The sequence below is a fragment of the Takifugu flavidus genome, chromosome 2 (genome assembly GCF_003711565.1).
Source record: "Takifugu flavidus isolate HTHZ2018 chromosome 2, ASM371156v2, whole genome shotgun sequence".
NCBI classification, from domain to species: Eukaryota; Metazoa; Chordata; class Actinopteri; order Tetraodontiformes; family Tetraodontidae; genus Takifugu; species Takifugu flavidus.
The window spans coordinates 10,708,604-10,730,417 of NC_079521.1; the positions used below are offsets into that span (position 1 = coordinate 10,708,604).

The window sequence follows — 21,814 nt, forward strand, 5'->3', positions numbered from 1 at the left end:
TATCCTTCTGGTTAATGATGTAAGGGGCTCTTAAACCTGCATTCTGCTCAGGAATATGAAAATGTAAACACAAACGGCCCATTGTGTGCGCTGCTACCACACACAGAGTTTCTCTCCAATTTGATTTTACCCTCATCTTGTTTTTTCGCTCTTTACAGAACTCTGCGAACACAGACAGTGGGGCAAAAATGGCTTTTTCCTCTTTGGAGTTAACTGACAGCAATCATTCAGCCATTGGGGAAAACAGAAGTTTCATGAAGAAAAGACCTTATTTTTTGCAGCTTGCCAGGAGTTGTCTGCGAACAGAGGCCACGGAATTAGATTATCAAAACACAAAACAAGCAATCGTGGTATAATGAAGGATTTACAGAATAATGACACATATGTTCCAATTTTACACCAGTCATTGAACTGGTACAATATTCTGAGGATTAAAGATCAAGGGTCACAATGGGCCACCTCAAGTCCAGCCCACATTCACATGCAAAGAGACCAGACGCAAATGTACACAAACACACACCCTCGAACGTAAATGTTGTTGCTTCCCTTCATGTGAAACCACCAGCAAGTGCATAAATAACAATCGCCGCTGGGATTTTGTTGCAGAAATTCTCAAATTAACCACAATAATGGCACCAGCGGTGTTCAGAAAACTAATTAATTGAAGCGCTATCAATTCATTCGCTATTGCAACCTCGACAAAGGCAGCAGTATGAGGAGTACACGAGAGCAACAGACAGTTGGCAAGGGTTGCCAGTTGGGAAAGCTCTATTCAGCCCCTTCCCGTTCCTCCGCACTCAGGAGATGACAAAGAGCACCAGTTAATTAGCAAGAAGTAGCATCTCAAGGAGGACTGTGAAGAAAACCTCCATTCACTCTCTGCTCACCTCTCACTCATGAGAGATTGAAGGGTTGCGGGGGTGGGGGGGTGGGGGGGGGGGATGCATAGAGCAGACTAAGCTCATACCGGGAGCCTGGGCTGCCTGCATGGGGCTGCCTTGCTTGATTTAATTTGGACAGTCACTCCTTTAATTTGCAAGGTCATTGTGTCTAACGGGGGGCTTCTATTCAGGCCTGCAAGCAAGCGAAGGCCTCGGAGTGCAAGTCAACGATGTTCCCCTTCTGTCTGCTGGATGAGACGCGGCCGCGCAAGGAGGAAAGGGGATGAGAAGAATAAAGCAAAGAGGGGGATTTGAAGAGAGAGGATGAAGTTTTAATTAAGGCACTTCTGTGTTTCTAAGGAGACTAATTTAGCCTCAGTTCCTCACAAGTGTATGAGACGATCGAAACAGAGGTGAGGAAGAGGGCTGGGGGGCCCTATATGAGACCTATTGTTGAAAACAATTCCAGTGTCTGAATGTGTCATTAAAAAGAAAATAACAGTGGGATGATTAAAATAGACCACAATCAAGTGGCTGAACTGAAAAACAAGTATGTTGTGCAGAAGTTTCTGAACATTATACCAAGAAATAATCAAAGAAGGTAGAGATGATAATGCAAAGACCACCAGATGAAGAGCAGAAGGGCAACAGCTGGCAAATAAATCTCTGCTGCAGAGAACCTGGTTGGTTTAAATGCTGGTTTTGTTTCAGTTGTTTAAAGTGGAGGCCTGATCAGAGAAGGGAAGTCCCCGAAGTCCACAGGCTGAGGTGCAGACAAAGGTGGGCCTGCCGGTGCTGAGGTCCCAGAGGACTGTGGAATATGCAAAGCCCAGCATCTCCACACCGAGGCAGAATTTGAATGGCTTAAACCAGGCTGCACCATAAGGAGACCACATTCAGCTCCTCTGGCCACTTGGCTTTACATATAAAGGTTCTAAAGATGTAAATGCTTGACAGTAAGTCAGACGTCGAGGGGTAAACGGTGTAAATTAATGTCTGAGTAGTGTCAGTGTTGAGAAAGACTAATTAACAAAAACAACTAAAGCTTCATTGTATAAACTTTGTTCTAAATGTCTCGTATACAGACACAAACTGGTCAGGACAGAAGCCAGAAAAACCAGTTGAGTTCATTGGCTGTGACAGACAGCGTCAATCAAACTGCTGTGTGGAAAGCTTCAGCGCCCCAGTCTTTGAGAGGGCGCCGACACCGTCGTCTTCAATGCACACTTCCACACTGGAGCAGAGCTGCATTCATACACTGCACAGCAAATTAATTAGGGCGCCTGAGAACGACTTTACCACCTGCACAAATCTACACACACAGCATTCAGCTGAGCTGGCACCATAACCAAGAGTTAAAAAAAATGCAGCTACATATCCCCCTGTAACCTTGGAACTGAAGCTGTTCTTGTAATTATTCAACTTTGTTCCATTTTATATTTGAAGGTATTTGAGTGTCATCATTAATTTAGTATACAGGTTAATTGGTATTAAGGATTCTACTGTAATTTCAAAAGAACAGTATTGCAAACTTCTAAAATAGTTACACCAGTAAGTGCAACATTATTAGCTGGAAGCGTCAGAAACCAATGTCCAGTAAAGGTGTCAACATAAGGGCCCTGCGCTAAGTGCTAATCATTAAACTCCCTCCCAATCTCTGATCACTTAGGATCAATTAGTCAGCTCATCCTGTCTAGTCGGTGTGTTGGATGGGTTCTCCCTGCATGCAGCCAGGAAACTGCTGACAGGAGTCATGACAGCGTTAACCGGCTCCTTTAGATATGCTAGCTAATGGTTAGCCTAGCAGGAAACGTCGCCATTTCAGCACGTCTCTTTCATGTGTTAACAGGAGGAAGACTGCTGACAGAGGGCAGCACTTCTGTGTCCAGTCACTCAACCTGAGCAGCTGCCCGGTGTCAAAGGGAGTCGTGCACATGTGCACAACTTGTTTTAGCACTGACCTAACCATAAGCACTCATGCTAATGCTGTGGGGATACTATATCAATGTGTCAATATCACCGTGACAAAAGGTAAATGTTTTTAACTTTTTGTAAAGAAAGCAGAGGAAATGTTTTCATTGTAACGGACATATAGATACATTTACATTTAATTTAATACAGAAAGGCAATGGGTAATTTCTCTTTTTTGATATAGATGGCAAACCTACTAGTTAGGTATTGCATAGTTGTGTTCAAATCCCCAGATAATTCAAAGTGAGCGAGAGTGTGGGGGGTGTGGCGGGGATCTGCCAGAGGAGAAGAGTGGAGGGTGATGTATGGAAGCGTAAGAGTAAGAGTTTATTCACTGGTGTCTGAGGAGCCTTTCAGAACCACTGAGTAAGTGTCTATAGCGGGGCAATCAACCATAGGACTTGCAGGCTTTATCTCTAAAATACAACCCCACCTCCGCCACTCTGCTCCACCCTGTGTGCACATGCACACACACACACACGCACACACTATACCTGTGAGAGCCTCTCATGTGCAGCTAAGGGTGCCATTGAGGGAGACAGGAGGGAGAATGGGCCTTGAGGGACAAACAATCATGAAGAGTCTATCATTCTGTGTGGTGTTGTCTTAGGCCTAAGAAAAGCCAGAGTGACCCCCCCCCCCCCCACACACACACACACACACCACCACCACCTCCTCTGTGCTCCAGCTAACCCTCCTATCTGCTGCCAACCACAGCTACCAGACTCGCCTTTAAGTGCTTTTATCATCAACCTCTCATCCACAAACAAGCGGCGACTCCTGGCCAGAGTTCTCATTTTTATGCCAACAAATGGATAAATCTTTTATAGGACCCTTTATAAGTCACTCGGATGCATTTGTTTTGGAACATTTAGGAAACGTTGCTTCAAACTTACAAGTATTAAATGTTCTATGTTCCCAAAAAATAAATTTAACACTGAAGGTCCTGCATGGACATATTTCACTATTCAGTTGTGATCTATTGGAGAAATGGATTTCTATTTCTTGACATTGAACACTCCCCATTAAGACACATTATTGGTGAGTTCAAGCATGATTTTGTAAAATAAAAATTCCAAATTTACTGAAACATTTTACATTTTATGCAAGTTGACATTTTACATTAAATTTAGAGTAGTGATGTGGATTTTTATTCAACAGTTCCCGATTTTCTTTTTTTTTCTGCCAAAAGTGCATTAGAACACTTTCTGAATGATCAGAGCATCAAATAAGCTACTTATGCTAAAGGTTGTTCCAAAGGTGCACACAGAAAAGATTTTTGCACCTTTATGGCAAATGTATGCCTGCATTTGTCTGGGGTTTATGACATAAATGCAAGAAAATGTTAGAGTTTTACGAAAGATCATTGTCATATAATTCAAGTCAAAATGTTTATGGGAATAAAAATCCTGAGATGACCCAGTAACTTAATATATCTGATACAATTACTGTTTTCCCGTATTTATTTCTCAGTTCAATTGATGAATAAACAAATTCAAAACATCTGAAGCGACTCAGAACTTCACACCACCACACAGAAAACATACCAAAGACACTGAACGAGTAACTTTCAGGAGGTTTAAAACACTAAAATAGAACCTGGTTGTGGTGTTAATGGTGTTTGTGGTCTGAGAATGATCTTAGACTCATTAAAATTCCATTTAAACTGCCCATTTGATCGCTCAGTGTGAAGTAAACTGGGGAATATTTCCATCCTCGCAGCCTCCACTGTGAAGGAACAAGCATGACGACCACCTCTCATTCAGACATATGGTGCCTGCTCTGACTTCTGCATCTGCTGCCAAGTGCTCCTCACACACACTGGGACCACAGCTTTGTGTGGACGTACGTGTTAGTGTAGATGACAAGAGAAGGCCGGGGGGCACCGAGGGTTGGCTGCTGGGGTACTGGGAGGAAACGGGGCTGGTGGCTGCAGGGGTAAGGTGGGGGGTACGAGGGCACCAGAAGGGCGTAAAGAGAAAAGCAGAGAATACAGTCATTACCCACCCAGGGCTATTCCTCTCTGGCCCATTAGCTGCTGGCGGCCGTGACCAATTGTGTTTTGTCACTCTTAGCAGGGTCATCCAGTGGTGGTCTGGGCCTTTTCTATAACGGGCGCTCACCCAGCCGTCCTCACACAAAACCCTAAAGAGGGAGAGAAATTCTCTCCCCGGCTCTCTCTCTCTTTCCCTTCTCAGTTTTAAAAAGACCCAGTCAGGCAAGAAAGAGAAAGAGTGAAAAGTGATCATGAAAAGAGATTTGTCGCGATGTGAAGCGCGCGGGGAAGTGATCGTTTAGCCACACGTGGGGTGAAGGCGCTCCATGGCGGAGGGCCTTGTTAACCCTCTTGACTCATATGCCACAAACCAAATCAAATTGTTCCGTGCCTCAGAGTCTAAGGACGTTGTGGCGTGTGTAATTCTCAAAGTGGAAGGCAGAAATGTTAAAGGCCCTGGCAGATTAGCCAGGAACAGAGAACAGTGATCCTCAACTCTGAGGGGGTAAAACCGTGTTCGTCCCATTTCTCTTTTGATTGCAAGCGCCCACAGGTGTGACGAAGGCCAGGGATTAATCTTTACATGGGTGAGAACTATTTCCTGCAGTATTCATGCCAGTTAGCCTCTCTGGAGTGTAGCCGTTTAGATATCTACTGAAATCATCAGCTTCAGTCATATAAATGTTTTAAACACTTGAATAGTTCAAACAACTGAGCTTTTCATCATAATTTGGTCATCAAGTACCCAAATTCCCATTCTGGTCACTAAAGATTGAATCACCGCGCAGGTTCGTCGCAGCACAAATAATTGGGCGAACATAAATGCATATTGCATCTAGTATGAATCGTGCTCTGTCCGTCTGCCCGTGCGTGGGTGTGTTTTTTTGTTCTGTGTAAAGCTGAATAAAAGGCCAGTTAGCCACCTAGCGGGCTACTAATTCTCCATGTCAAATACAATGGCTGCAATTATATGGTAATCAGTGTTGGTGGCTCATACCTTTCTGCTGCTTTCTGTGAGTGTGTGTCTGGCCAAGCTGCTCCTCAGGGAGACGGTTAGTCACGGCTTATTATTGACCCATTAGACACCCGTCCCACTGCCAGAAAGAAACCAGTCGGCTAACAGGCTGCTCAGCAACAACAACAAAAGGGACGCTAAAAACGTTAGTTAATCATTTAAAAAAAAAAAAAATCTGTGCAGAAAATGAAGGAACTCACTGGTGCCAAACTGACTGAGATTGTTGAATTAAAGGGCCACAGTAGAAGATGTCAGAGTTTGCCTCTTTATGCAACTTTTGTCGTGGACACATTAAAAGTCCCCGATCCTGAGTTCCTCTCAGTAAATTTGGATTCATTTAAATTCAATTATCGGCATGGAAATCTGATCCTGACCTACCAAATTAACGTGTTCTTGAACTTTCATTGAGGTTTAAGGCTTCTTTGCTGTCAGTTCTTCAGCCCGAACAGAGCGATTAGTGACAAAATAACAGAAATTTGTTTAATTTTAGAAGATGTTTGTACCTGCTCACCAAATATGCACCTAAAAACCAACACATTACACACATCCATATCTGGGGCATGGCGCAGGCCGGCGAAGACGTCGACTCCAGGATGCTAATCAACATTTGACTAAAGTGTTGTTTTGATATCATCCCTTAAAATCTGTCAACTCTGAAGCTTGCCCTCTGCTCCCCCAGCCCTCCGCCCCCCAACACACCCACACAGACCCTGCTGCCACCTCCTCTCCAGTCCCCACCCCTGCAAAGCAAAGCTCCTTTTGTTAACCTAATGTGCTTTTACCAGTTGCTTTCTGCCAGCGAGACATCTGCTGTGTGCAACCAGTCAATATTGTGAGGACAGTTCAAAGCAGCCAGTTCATTATCTGTGTCAGCTTAACAACCCAAAGGTAGCGGTCCAAGGGACACAAGGAGGAGGGGGGAGGAGGGGGGGGCACAATGTGTGAGGATACAATGGACTCCTCATTAACCAGTGATTTATCATGATAGGATGCCCAGTTCAACCTTTGCCCCCCTCTGACACACACACGCGCACACACACACACGCACACACACACACACACACACACACACACAAGCACACACACACACACCTTAAAAAAGCGAAGGATCCTATTGTTGGAAAATAAAGACTGAAAGTGCAATGATAAAGTTAAAAAGTTAAATTGAAAGTTAAAAAAGAGAGATGGAGAGTGGATGAGGTGTAAGGGACATAAAATCTAACCATCAGTTTTCCCAAAACAGGAAAGCAAAATAGCCACAAACGGGGGGGGGGGGGGGGGGGGGGAACAGTTGCAACATTTAGAGTTTGCGTGATTTTTATTGTGATCTCATCGACCTTGATCCAGTTCACGATTTCAGATTAAAGCACTCTCTGGGCGGCGTCAACACGGTGGCAGACTGAAAAGTCAGTTTTATTAAACATGACACACAATCTGATTTCCACCGTAAAAATGAGCCTTGCAACAGACACACCCTCCGTTTCCTGAGGCAGGCTTTATGAAAGTCAAATCTCTCGATCATGATGATATCATACATGTCAGAGGGCTTCTAAAGATGCTCCATGCATGCATATGCAGGGAGATCATAGTCCGTCCTCAGCCGCTCTGCCCTCACAGAAGCGGTGCCTCCTCCTGCAGATAAAGGCTGTATAATGAGCGTTTAATGTATGGCTCCTTAGAATGCAGAGAAAAGAGGAATATTCAACGTGGCCCATGTGGTGGTTTTGTAAAGCTGCTGCGCCCAGGAACACACCCCTTTTCACTTTCTCCTTTTTCCATCTTTTGCACAGCAACCCCCCCCCTCTATATCCCGCCCTCCCCTTCTGAATGCATTTGCTTAAATCAATCTCACAGGAGGCGGTCGTGGATAATGTACCAGCCAGGGTTTGTAAACCGTTTTGTTAACAATGCATTTGGAAAAGAAAAGAGGAGGAGAGAAGTAAAGCCAGACTGAGAAATTGAGAGGGGAGAGAGAGAGAGAGCTGGGCAGAAGGGCGTTTTTGAAAAAAAAAAAAAAAAAAGGGAACATTTGGGTGGGTGTGGTGTGCGGGACTGTTTTGGACAGACCCTGTCGACTGGTGACACCCCTGTCCCATCTCCTCCTCCCTCCGCTAAAGCCTGCATCCGCCCAATTCGGTCCAGTCCTCGCTTTAGTCACACCACCTGCCCGTACCATTCTTCACCGCACACCCACCCGTCCGCTGACAGGACCAACAGACGGCATAAACCCATCAGTCTCAACACCCCTTTCCCTCACACACGCACACAGGGCTACTGTTCCCTTTATAGGATTAAGGAGATCAATACCGAGCAACAAGAGACGATCGAGGTCAATTTCTCAATCATGTCAACACGGGGAGGACACATGTGGCTAAACTGAAGCAGGTCCTGATGGAGACAGCGGAAAATTGTAGATTATTTCACCTTTCTGTGTAACATGACCGTCACGTCTCACCCGAATGCAAACTCATGATGAAAATACAACAAGAACATTGTCAGAACATCTTATTTAAAGGAAACCACTAAGAAATCTTTCCCACGAGCATAGAACATTTTCACTGCTTGTTGCATATGAAAGCTCTACAAGCCTTCAGGAATTAACACTAAAAATGTTGCAATGGTTTATGAAGTGTGAGGATGTGTCAGTAACGTAACTGCCGACCGACACAATGTTGATAAATGCAAAATTTCTGACCACTCATTCCAATTAGACGAGTCTTTCGTTATAACTAAACATGAACCACAAGAATGTGACTTATGTCACTAAATGGGATGTCAGTGAAGTGAATATTCTTTAAAAGAGTAATCAACACAAGATTAGTTTTAAGTTAAATATTTTGATATTGTTTCGATTTTAAGTATAACATGTATGTATTGCTAATAAACCACATGTTCCAACTATCTCTCTATACCAGTTAGTCCTGTCTGCCTGTCAAACAGAGGGTCAGCTGGTTCTGTACAAGTGAGAAGTGACACATCTCATCAGCAGGAACCTGTTCCCCCATGTTCTCTACACTCGGCTATTTTGCCTATCAAAGCCTCTCTTAGCCCGAGGACGCCTGGACCAATTGGACAGCGTATTCCCACAGGAGCCTCTCAGATGTCCACCAAAGCACCCATTACTGGATCATAAGCTGCAGAATGAGCCTCCACTGGACAGGAATCCCCAGTAGAGTCCTATGGATCAGAGCTGATTTGCAGCATAAGCCCCCCTGTGATTGCCCATTAGCCTCCGTCCCCACCGACAACAGCTACAGTAGCAGGGTAGCATGTGTAGCTCCAACCAGTGAGCCAACACCGCCATTGAAGGTTTGTTACCATCGCCTCCTCTAATTGGCTGTGAGGGGTATTAACAAAAGGTGGCAGCTTTGGGGAATTGATAGTGACATCTGACCCAATGTCCACTTAAAATGAAGACAATGTTGAGTCATAGTGTGCTGATAGAAGTCTCTTCCCCTGGGAGGCAGCTTAAGATCTGATGATTGATGGGTTATTATCATACAAGCTCTGCTGTCAAATCTGATTTCATCTGATCTGCATTTTCATATTAGTAAATTTTAGGTTTGCTGGGATGAATGTGACTAAACGGTAGTCCAATGTAAATGACGGGGCTCATTTTCATATTTTAAAATTTCAAACTGTAGAAATGAATTCATCTCGACCCTGACCCAAACTCCACTTTTTAGTTACTTGAAACTACTTCATGGTACTGGTCCAAATGACTGCAGAACACAGAGGAGGGTCCCTGCACAGAAGGCTTTTTGATCTAAAATGCACATGAAATATCCAAAAAGTTTTTCCTCAATATATTTGCCTTCTTGGATGACTAAATATTTTACATCCAATACCAAATAAATAAATGATCATCATGCTTGTATTCTGGAAGCAGGAGAAGAGTTTAGCTGAACTGTTCATATGCCAAAAGTCTGTTCTATGGCAATATTGCTGTTTAACAAATAAAAGACTGACAGGTTTTACAGCATTAGCTCCTTTTTCTATAAAACTACAATTATTCCTCATCAATATTATGTCAGCATGTGCAGAAATAAAAAGTGTAATTCAAGTTTATAGCCTTTGTTTAATTGCAATAATCACTTTAAAATGATTATACTTGGGATTTAATTGAGATTACCAAGGCGATACTCCTCATTTCTCCCTCAGAAGATTCACTTTGTACCTCTTTATCACCTTAAATCTGTCTGAGCCAAGCTGCATTTGGACTGCAGATCAGAGCATCCAGGCACCGAGTGTGGTCCATCAGCACTAATCAACCCCGGAGACCCGGGCCTTTTAGCCAACAGCCCTCAACACGGCTCGCTGTGTTTACACACGCTGATTAGTTTGGTAAGTGTACAGAGGATGGTGATCTCTCAATCAGTGCGTCCCATCCTTTATCTTCCTATCCCTGTCACAAAAGCCAGAGATCCTCTTGGAATCAGCAAGCGAAATTAGGGGATCAGAGTCGGCCAACTCCTGAGCAAACAGACTGAGCTAATGGGCCAGCCGCTCTCTCCTCCCACCAAATTATAAGCAGAGCGAGGGAATGTAGCCAGTCCGGTCATGATGTTAATGCTAAAGCGTGCTAATCCCTTACACACACATTGGACTCGCACTTGCTGTGATACCCACATGGCTACTGGCTGATGACTCCACCACCCAGGCAGTGGGAGAGGAGCAAAGGAATGAAACCAAAAGTGAACACATGTACACTTGGGAGGTTCCCATGGAGCTTAGTTTTCCCTTTTTGCTTGTGTAATGTGGATATCACGTAAAGTAAGAAACCCCAAGAGAGTCTTGTGTCTTCAGTGGGAATATTACTGCTGAAGGGAACGCAGGTAAAATCCTAAATTATCCCTCTTTCATCACAATCAACACATTGCTAGGAAAGCCCGTCTCCACTGGCTTTAGTCTGGCAACAGCTGGCTAAAGCAGAATATGCTAATGCAGGTTCTTGGGAGGAGAACTTTGGGCTTATGAGGGATTAGCGCTTGTTGGCCAGCCGTGACTCCCTACTGGGCAAGCACGCTAATACAGGTGTTAGTAAACTGGCATTAGACTCCAGCTAATTAGCTTCCATTCACCAGCTGATTGTCCAGCCAGCTCTGCCATTTGTAGCAGTGTTTGCTCATCGGCAGGGAGGTCTCTGTGCTGTGGTGGGTCCGGTATGATCCGACATGATCTCCCTTCTCCCTTCTTTCACCAACTCTGTAGGCTACTGGACTGCCCAGCCATCCAGGAGAATCAACTCTTAATACCAATCAGACCCCAACAAAGACCAGACCCAAATAGACTGCAAATGCACAATGATGACCATCATTAGACCTCTAAATATGAATATGTACTCATCTGTGATAGCCTTTAACCACATGAAAATGATCTCTGCCATATCCATGTGTAGTCAGATAATTATATTTCAAATCTTATTACAGTATACTCTGTGCATGCTTTTTAATTAAGATGATTTTACCAGAAGGTACAATATGATGCTTTTAGTTTTGAATGGCAGAATGGCAATCAGTTAAAAATAAATAAAAAATTGAACTGGAACTTTAAATGTGTAAATGAGCGCCCTGAAAACAGAATGCGAATACCACCAAAGTTTCCATTAACTCTCCTTCGTCGCATAAGTGATGGACATAAAGATGCACTGATGATGAAAATAGGTGGAGAGCAGCATTTCGCTGTTGCTGGATGTGGGAAAGAGACTCAAAGGTTAACCGGATGACATTCCCAAAGCCATTCTGTTGGAGATGTCGGCAGTTCAAAAGCAGTCATTAAGCTTGGGCAGTTGTGCCACAAAGGGGAGATTTAAGACAGACAAATAGATCTGATGGCGAAAACTCAAAACCAAACATAAATATCCACTAAGAGGCTTTTCTGCATTATGCTGTTATTACGCCCCCATAAAGAGCACACAGATTTAACTGTTTCAAGTCTCATTTTCTCCTGGGAAAGTCTCATGACAAATCGTTTCATCTCACCTAGTAAGAAATAGAAAGACGAACTGACAGCTCTTTAGAGTTGGTAGTTTCTGCGTAGTTTAAATGCAAAAAAATAACAATTCTGCCCATAAAAATATGAAAATGCTAAAATTAACTTTACTTCAATGCGCGTTAACTAATTTAGCTCAGGCGGTACTAATACATTACTTGCCCACCTAGTTAAACTTATTGTCTAGTATAAATCAAGGAAACAACCTTACCTTCACAGTTAAATTTCTGCTCCTCATTTCTTTAGATTGATCCATATGTTTTCGCGTCTGGTATAAAATTATTTTTATGTTGATTGTATGTATTGAGTAAAGGACTGACAAACCGGTAAAAAGCTAATTTCTACTTTTATAGAAACGCATTTGTAAGAAAAACCTATTTGCTTTCACACACAAATGTCTCCCTCTAATATCTGATGGTGCGTCTGCTGATTAAAATTGCACATATTTCTACATTATTCCATTCATTATTATATATTCCTTCTATTCTGTACATCTTAAACATCAGGCACATCTGATGATGCAGAAAAAACAATGACCGGATGTGCCGATTTGAAAGTTGTGCTGCAAACACCATGTCTTTCCAATACTGCAAACAATCACAACAGACTCCTCTATATTTTGTCAGCTGTGTAAATGTGAGAAGGTCTTTTGTTCATTAGTGTGAACTCGGACGTACCTGACTGACATTTCTTCTCCCACCCCTGTGCTGCTGGACCTCACCCTGCTTACTCAGGGATTACTCTCAACATCGGTGCCTTTCACCACCCCGAATATTCTGAAGGGGCAGTAGATGTCAAGGACTTTGATTCTTCCTGTGCAAGATTTTAAAAAAGCAACTTTTAAATACATTTATTTTTAAAAAAAAAATCTATTATGAATCTGTTTCACTACTCAAATATTAAGGCATGATCGTGGAGAAAAAAAACATTAAGACCAACTCAAGATTCTCACGCGACTCCAGTTTTGGATCAATATACTTTAATTTCTAACTAAAGGAAAAATGTGTAAGGCTTGCCATTTAAATTGGAATAATTTGAATGGGGCACTTATCTAAAACAGAAACTGATAAAACAGTCCGCAGCAGGCCAGCCAGATGTGCAAGTTGCATCTCATCTGAACCTGCCTGAAGCTCCAGGTTCCCCCAGACTCCTGTTTGGCAGCCTCCATTGAAAGACAGTGATAATCTGTTTGCTCCTGTAAGGAGCTCATTGTTCCTCAGAGGAGGAGAAGCAGGCTTCGGTGCTGCTTAGCTGCGGCCCTTTGAGCAGGAAAGCTTCTCTTAGCACCCCTGATACTCTGTCTCACCTCCAGCATATTGTGAAGCTTTGAGCCTCCTGTCTGAGCCCGGGACAAAGCCGAGCCCACGGAAGACCCAGAGCCTCTGTCTTTATTCTACCTGTGATATTTGCAAAGCAAATCCGTAACCCCCCCACCAAGCAAGGCAATAAAAAAGTTAAAACACTTTATTACCAATTGGAAATAGTGAAAAATTCATTGACCTTGTAAATTTCTGACAATAAAAGTGATTGGTAAATAATTCTATTCAAAATGCATGACAATGAATGGATATCTATCAGAGGGTCATAGAACAGCCAAAGATGTCATCTCGACCATTGTTCACACCAGCTGCAACAGCAACAAATGCCGGCCACAGTCGGCTCCGAAATTGGAGGCCTTGTCCAGACTCCGCGAGTGAGCGCGCACACACACACCCACCACGGGTACCATCAAACCGTGCATCTTGATCAGACAGCCCCGCTCTAATTGAGCTAATCCCCACTTCAGGATCGACTGTCCCCCGAGGTCTGACCCTCCACTCAGTCCGTCTCCAGCTCTCCCCGTCTAAGGCCTCAGATTAAACCTCCCCATCCCCTCTGTGGACTGTAAAGCTGTTTATTGGGAGACAATGGGCAGCAGATTGTGCTGTCAGGCTCCATTAATTTCCATCATTAGCATCACACTCCAAAGTCTGTGGAGTTGAGGACCAAAGCCTTAATCTGTGCTTGTGGACGGCATACGTTGTGTGATTTGTGTAAATATGCAGGCATACATAATTGACCCTATGAGATGCATGTATACCATTTCAATAAGGTGCTATTGTCACTTGTGTGCATGTTTGGGTTTGATACTACATACATCCATGGTTATTTTAACAATCTGGCTTTTTCTGCAAGCCCCCCTGTGGAGAGATAAGCATCCACATGAATTGGTGTGTTAACATTGTTATGATTTGTACTGTCTTGTGAAAATTTAACCCCCCCAAGGCACCAGCAGATGCCGTTCTTTGTCATACGCATAAAAGGGCAGAAATCATGGCAGAACGACAGGCCGGGGCCAAAGGGAGCCAGATTCGCATATGCATGTTTAATTTACAGCTCGCCATCCTATGCATTAGTCCATCAAGAGGCAACAAAATCTGAGAGCCTCCTACCAGTAAATGTGCTTATTTCAAGTGAATAACTGGCTTCTGATTTTAAACCAGCATTATTGGCATGAAGAGGTAAAAGAACAAATAGACTTTATAACTACTGATATAATATAGTTAGAACTATTGATAATCGTTTCGTGATACAGATCAACCAAACACATCAGCGTTTTTGATGACAGGTCAACCTGTCACAGGTTTAACATGTTTATATACGACTGGGTGAAGAGTGTCAGAAGGGAAAAGGCATGAAGAGGAGATGCAGACAGTAGAGCACCAACCAACAAAGAACAAACTTCTAATGATCCATACGTCTTTTAGTACGAGCTAATCAATGGACCAACGCCACTGACCACTGATCGCCATTGGTATTTCCACCTCTAATGGTGGCGCTCTAAAAGGAAATTGAACCACATTTCTGCAACGCACCCACTGAGGCATAAGCCTGCCTGATCCAACTTCCTGTCTGATCAATGTGAGAAACAATGGCTCAACAGGTGCGACAGACAGGAGCCCAGCAGCAGTTTTCCTCCCTGCAGTTAGGCCCAATTAGCACCTGCGGCTACGGAACAAAGAGGCGACATTTCATTTAAGCAGAGTGCCAGTTTAAGGCCTCTTCTCTCAACCTCAACTGCTTTTCTTTCTGTCTCTCACTGCTGACATCTTTACAGGATCATCCCGAGCTCCACCATATTCTATTAAAGCGGGTCGATACCTTGTGTTCCAAGTGGCAGGGGTGTTAAAAACATGGGGTGTTGATGAATTCATTGCATGTGACTGGACTTGCTTTCTTTTGTCTGGAGATTTTGGCTAATGAAACCCCCTGAAGCTCTGACAAAAGGCAAAGATATTTTTCAGTGTTAGCTTTGCATGCAGGGCTCTATTTCTCTGACCAAATTAATGCAACATGCTGTCGTCAAACGAGTTTGCAACGAAAATTCAAAGAGAAAATTTGGATTTCCTTCATTTTTTCAGTACCAATCATGCATCTGGTGTTGTAATGGACCTTTTCAAAATCTCTAAAGATAAAATTATAGCCCACATTTACAGTAGCAGCACCATGAGTCATTTTGAAAGAAACGGTAAAGAAAACACACCAAGTGTAAAGTGTTAAATTCAACTAGCCATATTTCTCTTTAGCCTTGTGTGTTTCCAGTTTAGAACAAACCATGACAGCCTGACATACTCCTGTTTTTCTTTATTATGCTCTATATACCAAATGTCCTTTAGCATAAATAAAGTTGTTTGACTAAGTGAATGAATCCATACATGTTTTGCAGAGCACCTAAATAAAAGTGATTAAGATCCGAGTTAAAATTACATTCACAATGGGCAGAAAACACCGATAGTGTTTGATTTTTGGTCATTGAATATACCAAACATATATTTTTTTTAATAATATGCATTGCCACAGAAAATGATCCCCAATTCTTCACAATAACATTATACATGACACACACTTAAAACCAAGCCCCTTGTCGGTGTGAGGCCAAGCCACAATGTCCTCACTTTGCTAGTAGAATGCGGGAGCTTTGGTTCAAGGTTCAAGCGCAGCCGCAGGAAGTGCGCATGCGCAGGATCGCCGTTTCGGTCCGGGCAATAACAATGGTTTTCTGCTGGGTTTAGCGTGATCAGAATTTCACGAAATCAATGAATAAAATTCGTCTTAACGCAGAGTTTCATGTGGTGAGTACATCCACTCTCGGACAGCGGAGATCACCTCACGTCGATTCCCCACCATTATCTGGAGAACAACGCCCATAAAGATGAAGCAAACAGGAAGTGTGTGAGCTCCTGGCATGTCTGTGATCGAATTACTGTGCGACGCTCTCAGAAAAGCTCTCTGGTTCTTTTCTGTCATTATTGTTGTCGTCGCAGTCGTTCTGTATCACTTCGAGGACCCTGGTTCCACTAAATACGACAGGTAAACTGTAAATCTGCATGTTACCTGGTTTGCAAGTCGAGCTCTCGTTAGCTTCTGTTGATTTATATGCGAGGTAATGGGAATTTACCCAACCTCTCACCAACCACTGTTATTTAAAATGATCCCCGACCACCAACGTCAAGATAATCGTAAGAACTGCAGTTTGATTGCAAAAACAAACGCTTTTTTCAGAATTGGATTGCATAATGGAGTGAACTTTCCTTGAATCTGATGATTTTGTTGTGCAAGCCAACGCAATCCAACTGTAGCAGATATAATTAAATCCATCTTATTTCAATCACATTTTACCGTGGCCAAACCACGCCTTTTTCCTATATTTCGCCTTGAAGTGAAGGTGCGGTTAATAATTGTTTTATTTTTTTCGTGTCTTATAATGCATTAGGGATTATATAGAGAAGATTGCAAATGGTGGACCAGGTGTAATACATGTCAACAGAACAGTACTAGAGTTACCTGGGAGTGTTTTAAAGGGAACTAAATCTGGCACACAGCATGGCAGAGGACATGAAGACCCTGGAGGAAAATTTCAGGGGGGAAAACAAAAGCTGTTTCATCCTCGGTGCTTCTGGAGAGACGGGAAAGCTGCTGCTCCGAGAGGTGCTGGAGCGAAACATCTTCTCCAGGGTGACCCTCATCGGAAGGAGGAAGCTCACCTTTGAGGAGGAGACGTACAAAAACGTGGTAAGTAGTTGTCCTCATATCCATCTTGATGAAGGAATTATATTTATTCTTTGCACGATTTCTCTGTCTCTTCAGGTGCAGGAAGTGGTGGACTTTGAAAAGCTTGATGACTATGCTGCTGCCTTCCAGGGTCATGATGTAGGATATTGCTGCCTGGGAACCACCAGAGCCAAAGTCGGGGCTGTAAGTTCAGCCATGACTCCGTGACTACCTTTAAAATTAATGTCAATACTATATTGTGGGATATATATGTAAATCCTCGAGGTATATAGCTCTTTATAGGAAAATAACCTGGTGAGGTTAGTTTAGTAGCAATACCTCAGCAAATATTAACATCTCTTACAGAGTCAACATGCTGTTACGCTGTGCAAATCTTTTCCATATCATTTGTAATACAATTTTAATATATTCCTTGGGTAGTTTTCACAACTCTAAAACATGTCAAATTTATAATATCTATTTACACATTTAATTTTAGGACGGATTCATCCGCGTCGATCATGACTATGTACTTAAATCTGCCGAGCTTGCCAAGTCAGGAGGCTGCACACAGTTCCACCTGGAGTCCTCCAGAGGAGCCGATAAAAACAGCAGTTTCCTTTATCTCAAAGTCAAGGTAGCAAATATAGATGAACTCTGACACACTGACAGTGAGACCAAACACTGGGTAAAACATCAGTAAGAAACTCTCTTACTTTTAGGGACAAGTGGAATCAGAGATCGAAGCGCTTGGTTTTGACAGATTTGCCGTTTACAGACCAGGGTGAGTCAACCATGTATTCTGTCCCAACTTTTCACTGAACTCTCAATGGCTGATGCTCACGTGTCCGTGACCACATTTATTCCTGGTTGTAAACAGAAGTGCATCAGCCGTTGTGGATAATTTTGCATTTATATCTGCCATTCAAAAGTTGAGGCTTTATTTTCAACGGGGACAGCGGCATCTGGTGGCTAATTGATGTTAAAGCAGCTCTAATGTCACGTCTGCAGTGAAAAGCTGCAAGTTTGACGCAAAGCTGGTTTGCCAGATTAAGATCCATCCTCAGTTTTGGTATCTTCATATCGTCAAAGACCATCTGATTATAATTAGATCACATAAACAAACAACCCATATTATAATACAAGATGGAATGGGACCTCTGCCTTTTTGTTAGCTGTGTGCGGATATTTGATTATGATTAACGTTGGTTCAGTGAGAGAGGGAAAACAAATTATATTTTGGAATTAGCAGTTAGTTGAATATTATGATTAAAGTGCTACACATATCTGGATTTTTTTCCCCCCTATTCCAACCCAGTAACCTCTAAACTCAAGCGTACATTTGTGTTCCAGCGTTTTGTTGGTAGACAGGCAGGAGAGTCGACCTGCTGAGTGGCTCGCCAGGAAGTTCTTCTGTGCTCTGTCAACACTGGGTTCCAATTCCATGTCTGTTCCAATCCAAATGGTGGTCAAAGCCATGGTTTCAAACACTCTGCTGCAGCCCGAGAATAAGACAGAGATCCTGGAAAACAAAGACATCATTGGTTTGGGAAAGCCTGCAGAGAAATAAGAAAGTCATCAGCTGCAGGTGAGGCACGGCAGTTCACACAGAAACAGATGTCACCCATTCTCTCTAATGATATACATCTTACATTGAATGGACGAGAGATTTGCTTTTTTTTTTTTTACAGGTTCTTTATTTCAAGGGATGCAGCAATGGATGATGGATGAATTATTTGAGGAATATTTTCATCAGGGAACTGTTGCCAAGTTAATTGCTTTGAGAGAATCCAGCCCCTCCATTGTTCCCCGAGCAGAAATAATCTGTTAACATGCGTTCGATGGATGCAGCTATTGCTAAACTGGTTATTTAATATAATGACTGCATTAAACTTTTTAAAGATCCTCTACATGTTCTAAATAATGTAATTATTTTTATTTATGTGTGAGATTTGAGGAAAACAGTATCCATTTACACATGTGTTTTGGTTCTTTATTGTACGTAGATGTTAGCAGAGTTAATGTTTTCATACACTAAATTACTTCAGTGCCTTTCTATACACAGTGTGAATAAATTAAATATGAGGATGTGAATAAACTTTCTTGGTCACCAAGTCCTTCAATTCATTTAATTTAAGATGTAATTAAAAGTTCTAGTAGCCTTTTCAAATACCATTTTGCCATTAAATGTTAAATTTAGGCACTGTGCAAACCGACTCAACGCTCCAACCAAACCAACCCGGAATGTTTATGGACATCTCTGGCTTTGGTATCATAGCGCCACCCTGTGGTCAAATATTATTGGATTAATTGCGCTTCATACACGTCACTCAACGATCGTCCTGCCGTCTAGTAGTGATTCCACATGAAGGCTTTTGGTCCTTCCAAAGCTACATTAGGTAATCTAGATCAAATCTTTATTAACTAACCCCAGTTTACTATAAATTAAGCATCCATGTTAATAACACCTGTGTTTTCCTGACACCCAGTTTGTGTTAAATGAATCACTTGTGCCAATTGAATATTATAACGTGAGGGGTCCCTTTAATTGCTAATAACCTTCAGCAAAGTTTTTCAGCACCTGACTTAAATTGAAACCGTCCATGTCTAAAACAAGCGTTCCATAACAGAAAACTAAACATAGAAAATAACAGCTAACACCATATGTTCCTTCATAAGCCATCATTTTGTGCACTGACACAATTTTCTCTGCACTAAACACTAACGTTTAATACAATGCAAGCAGCTTCAACTGACTTGTTTGAGTGAACATCTCCTTCTTCCTCCTCCTCCTCCTCCTGCAGCTGTGGCTGCTTCTATCTTGGTCTTGCAGTAATTAGTCCATCATGACCATCAGCTGGATTCTTCTGCCTCATGCTGGGCAAAGATCCTAAATACTGGTCTGTGATTCCTGTTCCAGCAGGTTTGTCTGCCTGTGTTTTAAATGCTGTTGCAGAGATGAAAATGGGACTTCTGGCTTTTGTTAGGTAGGTAAACTTGTTTTCATTTGGTAGACCTGTAACTAACTGAATGTTAAAGTAGTTTGGAATTTGATTATTTGTGTTTCTCTTCAGGCTGCTTGTGCTTTCTATTTGCCTGCTGGATGCTGAGGTACATTGTTTGAAGACAGAAAAAGGTAAGAAAGTGTCCTCACCTGCAAGAATATTTTTGAAAACTTGCTTTTAATTGTTGTTTTTTTGTAGGAAATGTCCAGGCAGGTCAAGCAACAGTGGCAGTTCAAAAGGCTAATGAGACCTATAAAGAATGGAATGGTACCAGTTACCACCCAGTTGATGATCGTAGGTCTGTAGGTTCTCAAAATGCTCCCCCAAAACAAGTCAGCCATTCTAAATTTGGCCAAGCAGGACAACGTGCTGCAGTGAACAAACCACCGGTAAGAAAATTAGCTCAACCCAGATCTGCCTTAGGAGCGGAAAGAGTGGGAGGTCTTATTTCTGTTTGGAGATGAGACTGCTTTAGGAAAAGGGAAGGAAAAGCCTCACATTCATGCACGAAGCCCCCCAAGGAAGATTGTACGTCCACAAGTACAACAGAAAAAGCCAAATGAAGCTGTGAAGAAGGGACCTGTTTCCGGAAGTTTAAGCCCCCCAAGGAAGATTGTACGTCCACAGGTACAACAGAAAAAGCCGACTGAAGCTGTGAAGAAGGGACCTGTTTCTGGTGGAAGTTTGGTAGTAAAAGATGGCAAGCGCAAGTCTAATGCATCCCAGAGTCCTAGAGGATATGTCAGTGTAGAGCTGTCCAGAGGGAAAGGATATGCCTACGTTCGCCACATCAAGCCTGGCTCTGACACAAGGCAACAAATGGCTGAGAGGACATCAAGTGACAGACACTTCAATCTTGAGTCTGAGTACAGCCCAAGAAAACAGTCCGGCAGCTGGCGTCTCTTTCACCCACATAGAGCACAAAAACAGGGAAAGTTCAGTCCTTTCCAAAGACTTTCAGGAGAGCACCCTCGTAATGATGAATATTTATCCTCCAATACATTTGGAGAGACGACCGTACTTCCTGAGTTGAACTACACAAGTGTCCCTTTGTCTCCTGGAGATTCAAGCACCATTTCCACTGCACACCTGCCAACTGAGGGCCAGATAGTGGGGTTTGAACATCAAGCATCAACTTGGGAATACCAGACTTTGGCTCTCCCCTCACAGGGACCAAGTCTGCAGGCTACAGAAAAAGTAAGCATCGCTGAAGTCCAGCAGAAGTTGAAGCTTCCCTTAGGAACCAAGGCTGCAGACTAGAGGAAAATGCGCCTTGAGGATGCATCCAGAAATGTTCTTGCATTGAGTAAATGTCTGACCCTATATTATCTTTTCAAAACATTTGGGTCTTATTATTCATTTTTAGTACTTGGTCTAGGAACTAGCTGAATCTTTACTTGAATGAAAAATGTCATTTACTGAGAATGAATAAACTTTCTTTTGAATGTGATCATTTTAATATGTAGTCAATCTTCCTGCTAAATGAACTCAATATAGATAACATTTAAAAGTGTTTTATTTGTGTTACTAGTATAATTCATTGAATTGCTAAATAAATTGAAGGTATATTTTTATAAGGTATATAATTAAATCCAGTCTCATTTTGTAACTTTTTTTTTTTTACCATGAATTAAGATAGAAGGTACTGATGGTGTCTTTACATGCTATTTTAATGTCTTATCATTGATCTTTATCATCTTGTCTGAACTTTCATCACTGTAAAAAAAAATGTTTGTGATCACATTTTTTATTTTCAAGTAAAGGCAGAAAAACAATACAGAAGAAACAAGCCCAAGGCCAAGAACATCAGCAGTGAAAGCCCTCTTCTTCTTGTTCAAAAGGGCCTTCAGGTCACTTGTCACCCATGGTTTGTTGTTTGGGTACCAGCGTACCTTCTTGGTGGGGACGGAGTTCTCAGTGCAGA

The 21,814-nt window shown here is 42.5% G+C and overlaps 1 protein-coding gene and 1 long non-coding RNA gene across 4 annotated transcripts; one reads left to right on the forward strand and one right to left on the reverse strand.

The window, feature by feature from the left end:
- The first annotated feature begins 15,555 nt into the window (after nucleotides 1–15,555).
- On the forward strand, nucleotides 15,556–18,999 carry htatip2 (HIV-1 Tat interactive protein 2). 3 transcript variants are annotated; one of them, XM_057025349.1, is made up of 8 exons: nucleotides 15,565–16,062; nucleotides 16,159–16,204; nucleotides 16,717–16,906; nucleotides 16,982–17,089; nucleotides 17,385–17,522; nucleotides 17,608–17,669; nucleotides 18,239–18,473; nucleotides 18,577–18,999. In XM_057025349.1, exons 1-7 carry the CDS (start codon nucleotides 16,047–16,049, stop codon nucleotides 18,453–18,455), a joined length of 777 nt encoding a protein of 258 aa, XP_056881329.1. In that variant the 5' UTR covers nucleotides 15,565–16,046; the 3' UTR covers nucleotides 18,456–18,473; nucleotides 18,577–18,999. The 3 variants fall into 3 exon arrangements, with proteins under 3 accessions (XP_056881330.1, XP_056881329.1, XP_056881328.1); XM_057025348.1 differs by having other exon boundaries at nucleotides 15,668–16,204; XM_057025350.1 differs by lacking the exon at nucleotides 17,385–17,522 and having other exon boundaries at nucleotides 15,556–16,204.
- LOC130521636 (uncharacterized) lies at nucleotides 16,561–20,682 on the reverse strand. Its single transcript, XR_008949396.1, has 4 exons — nucleotides 20,558–20,682; nucleotides 19,643–20,470; nucleotides 18,226–18,407; nucleotides 16,561–16,878 (listed from the first exon to the last, which is right to left on the reverse strand). It is a non-coding gene; the product is annotated as an uncharacterized LOC130521636 (long non-coding RNA).
- Nucleotides 20,683–21,814: the final 1,132 nt, after the last annotated feature.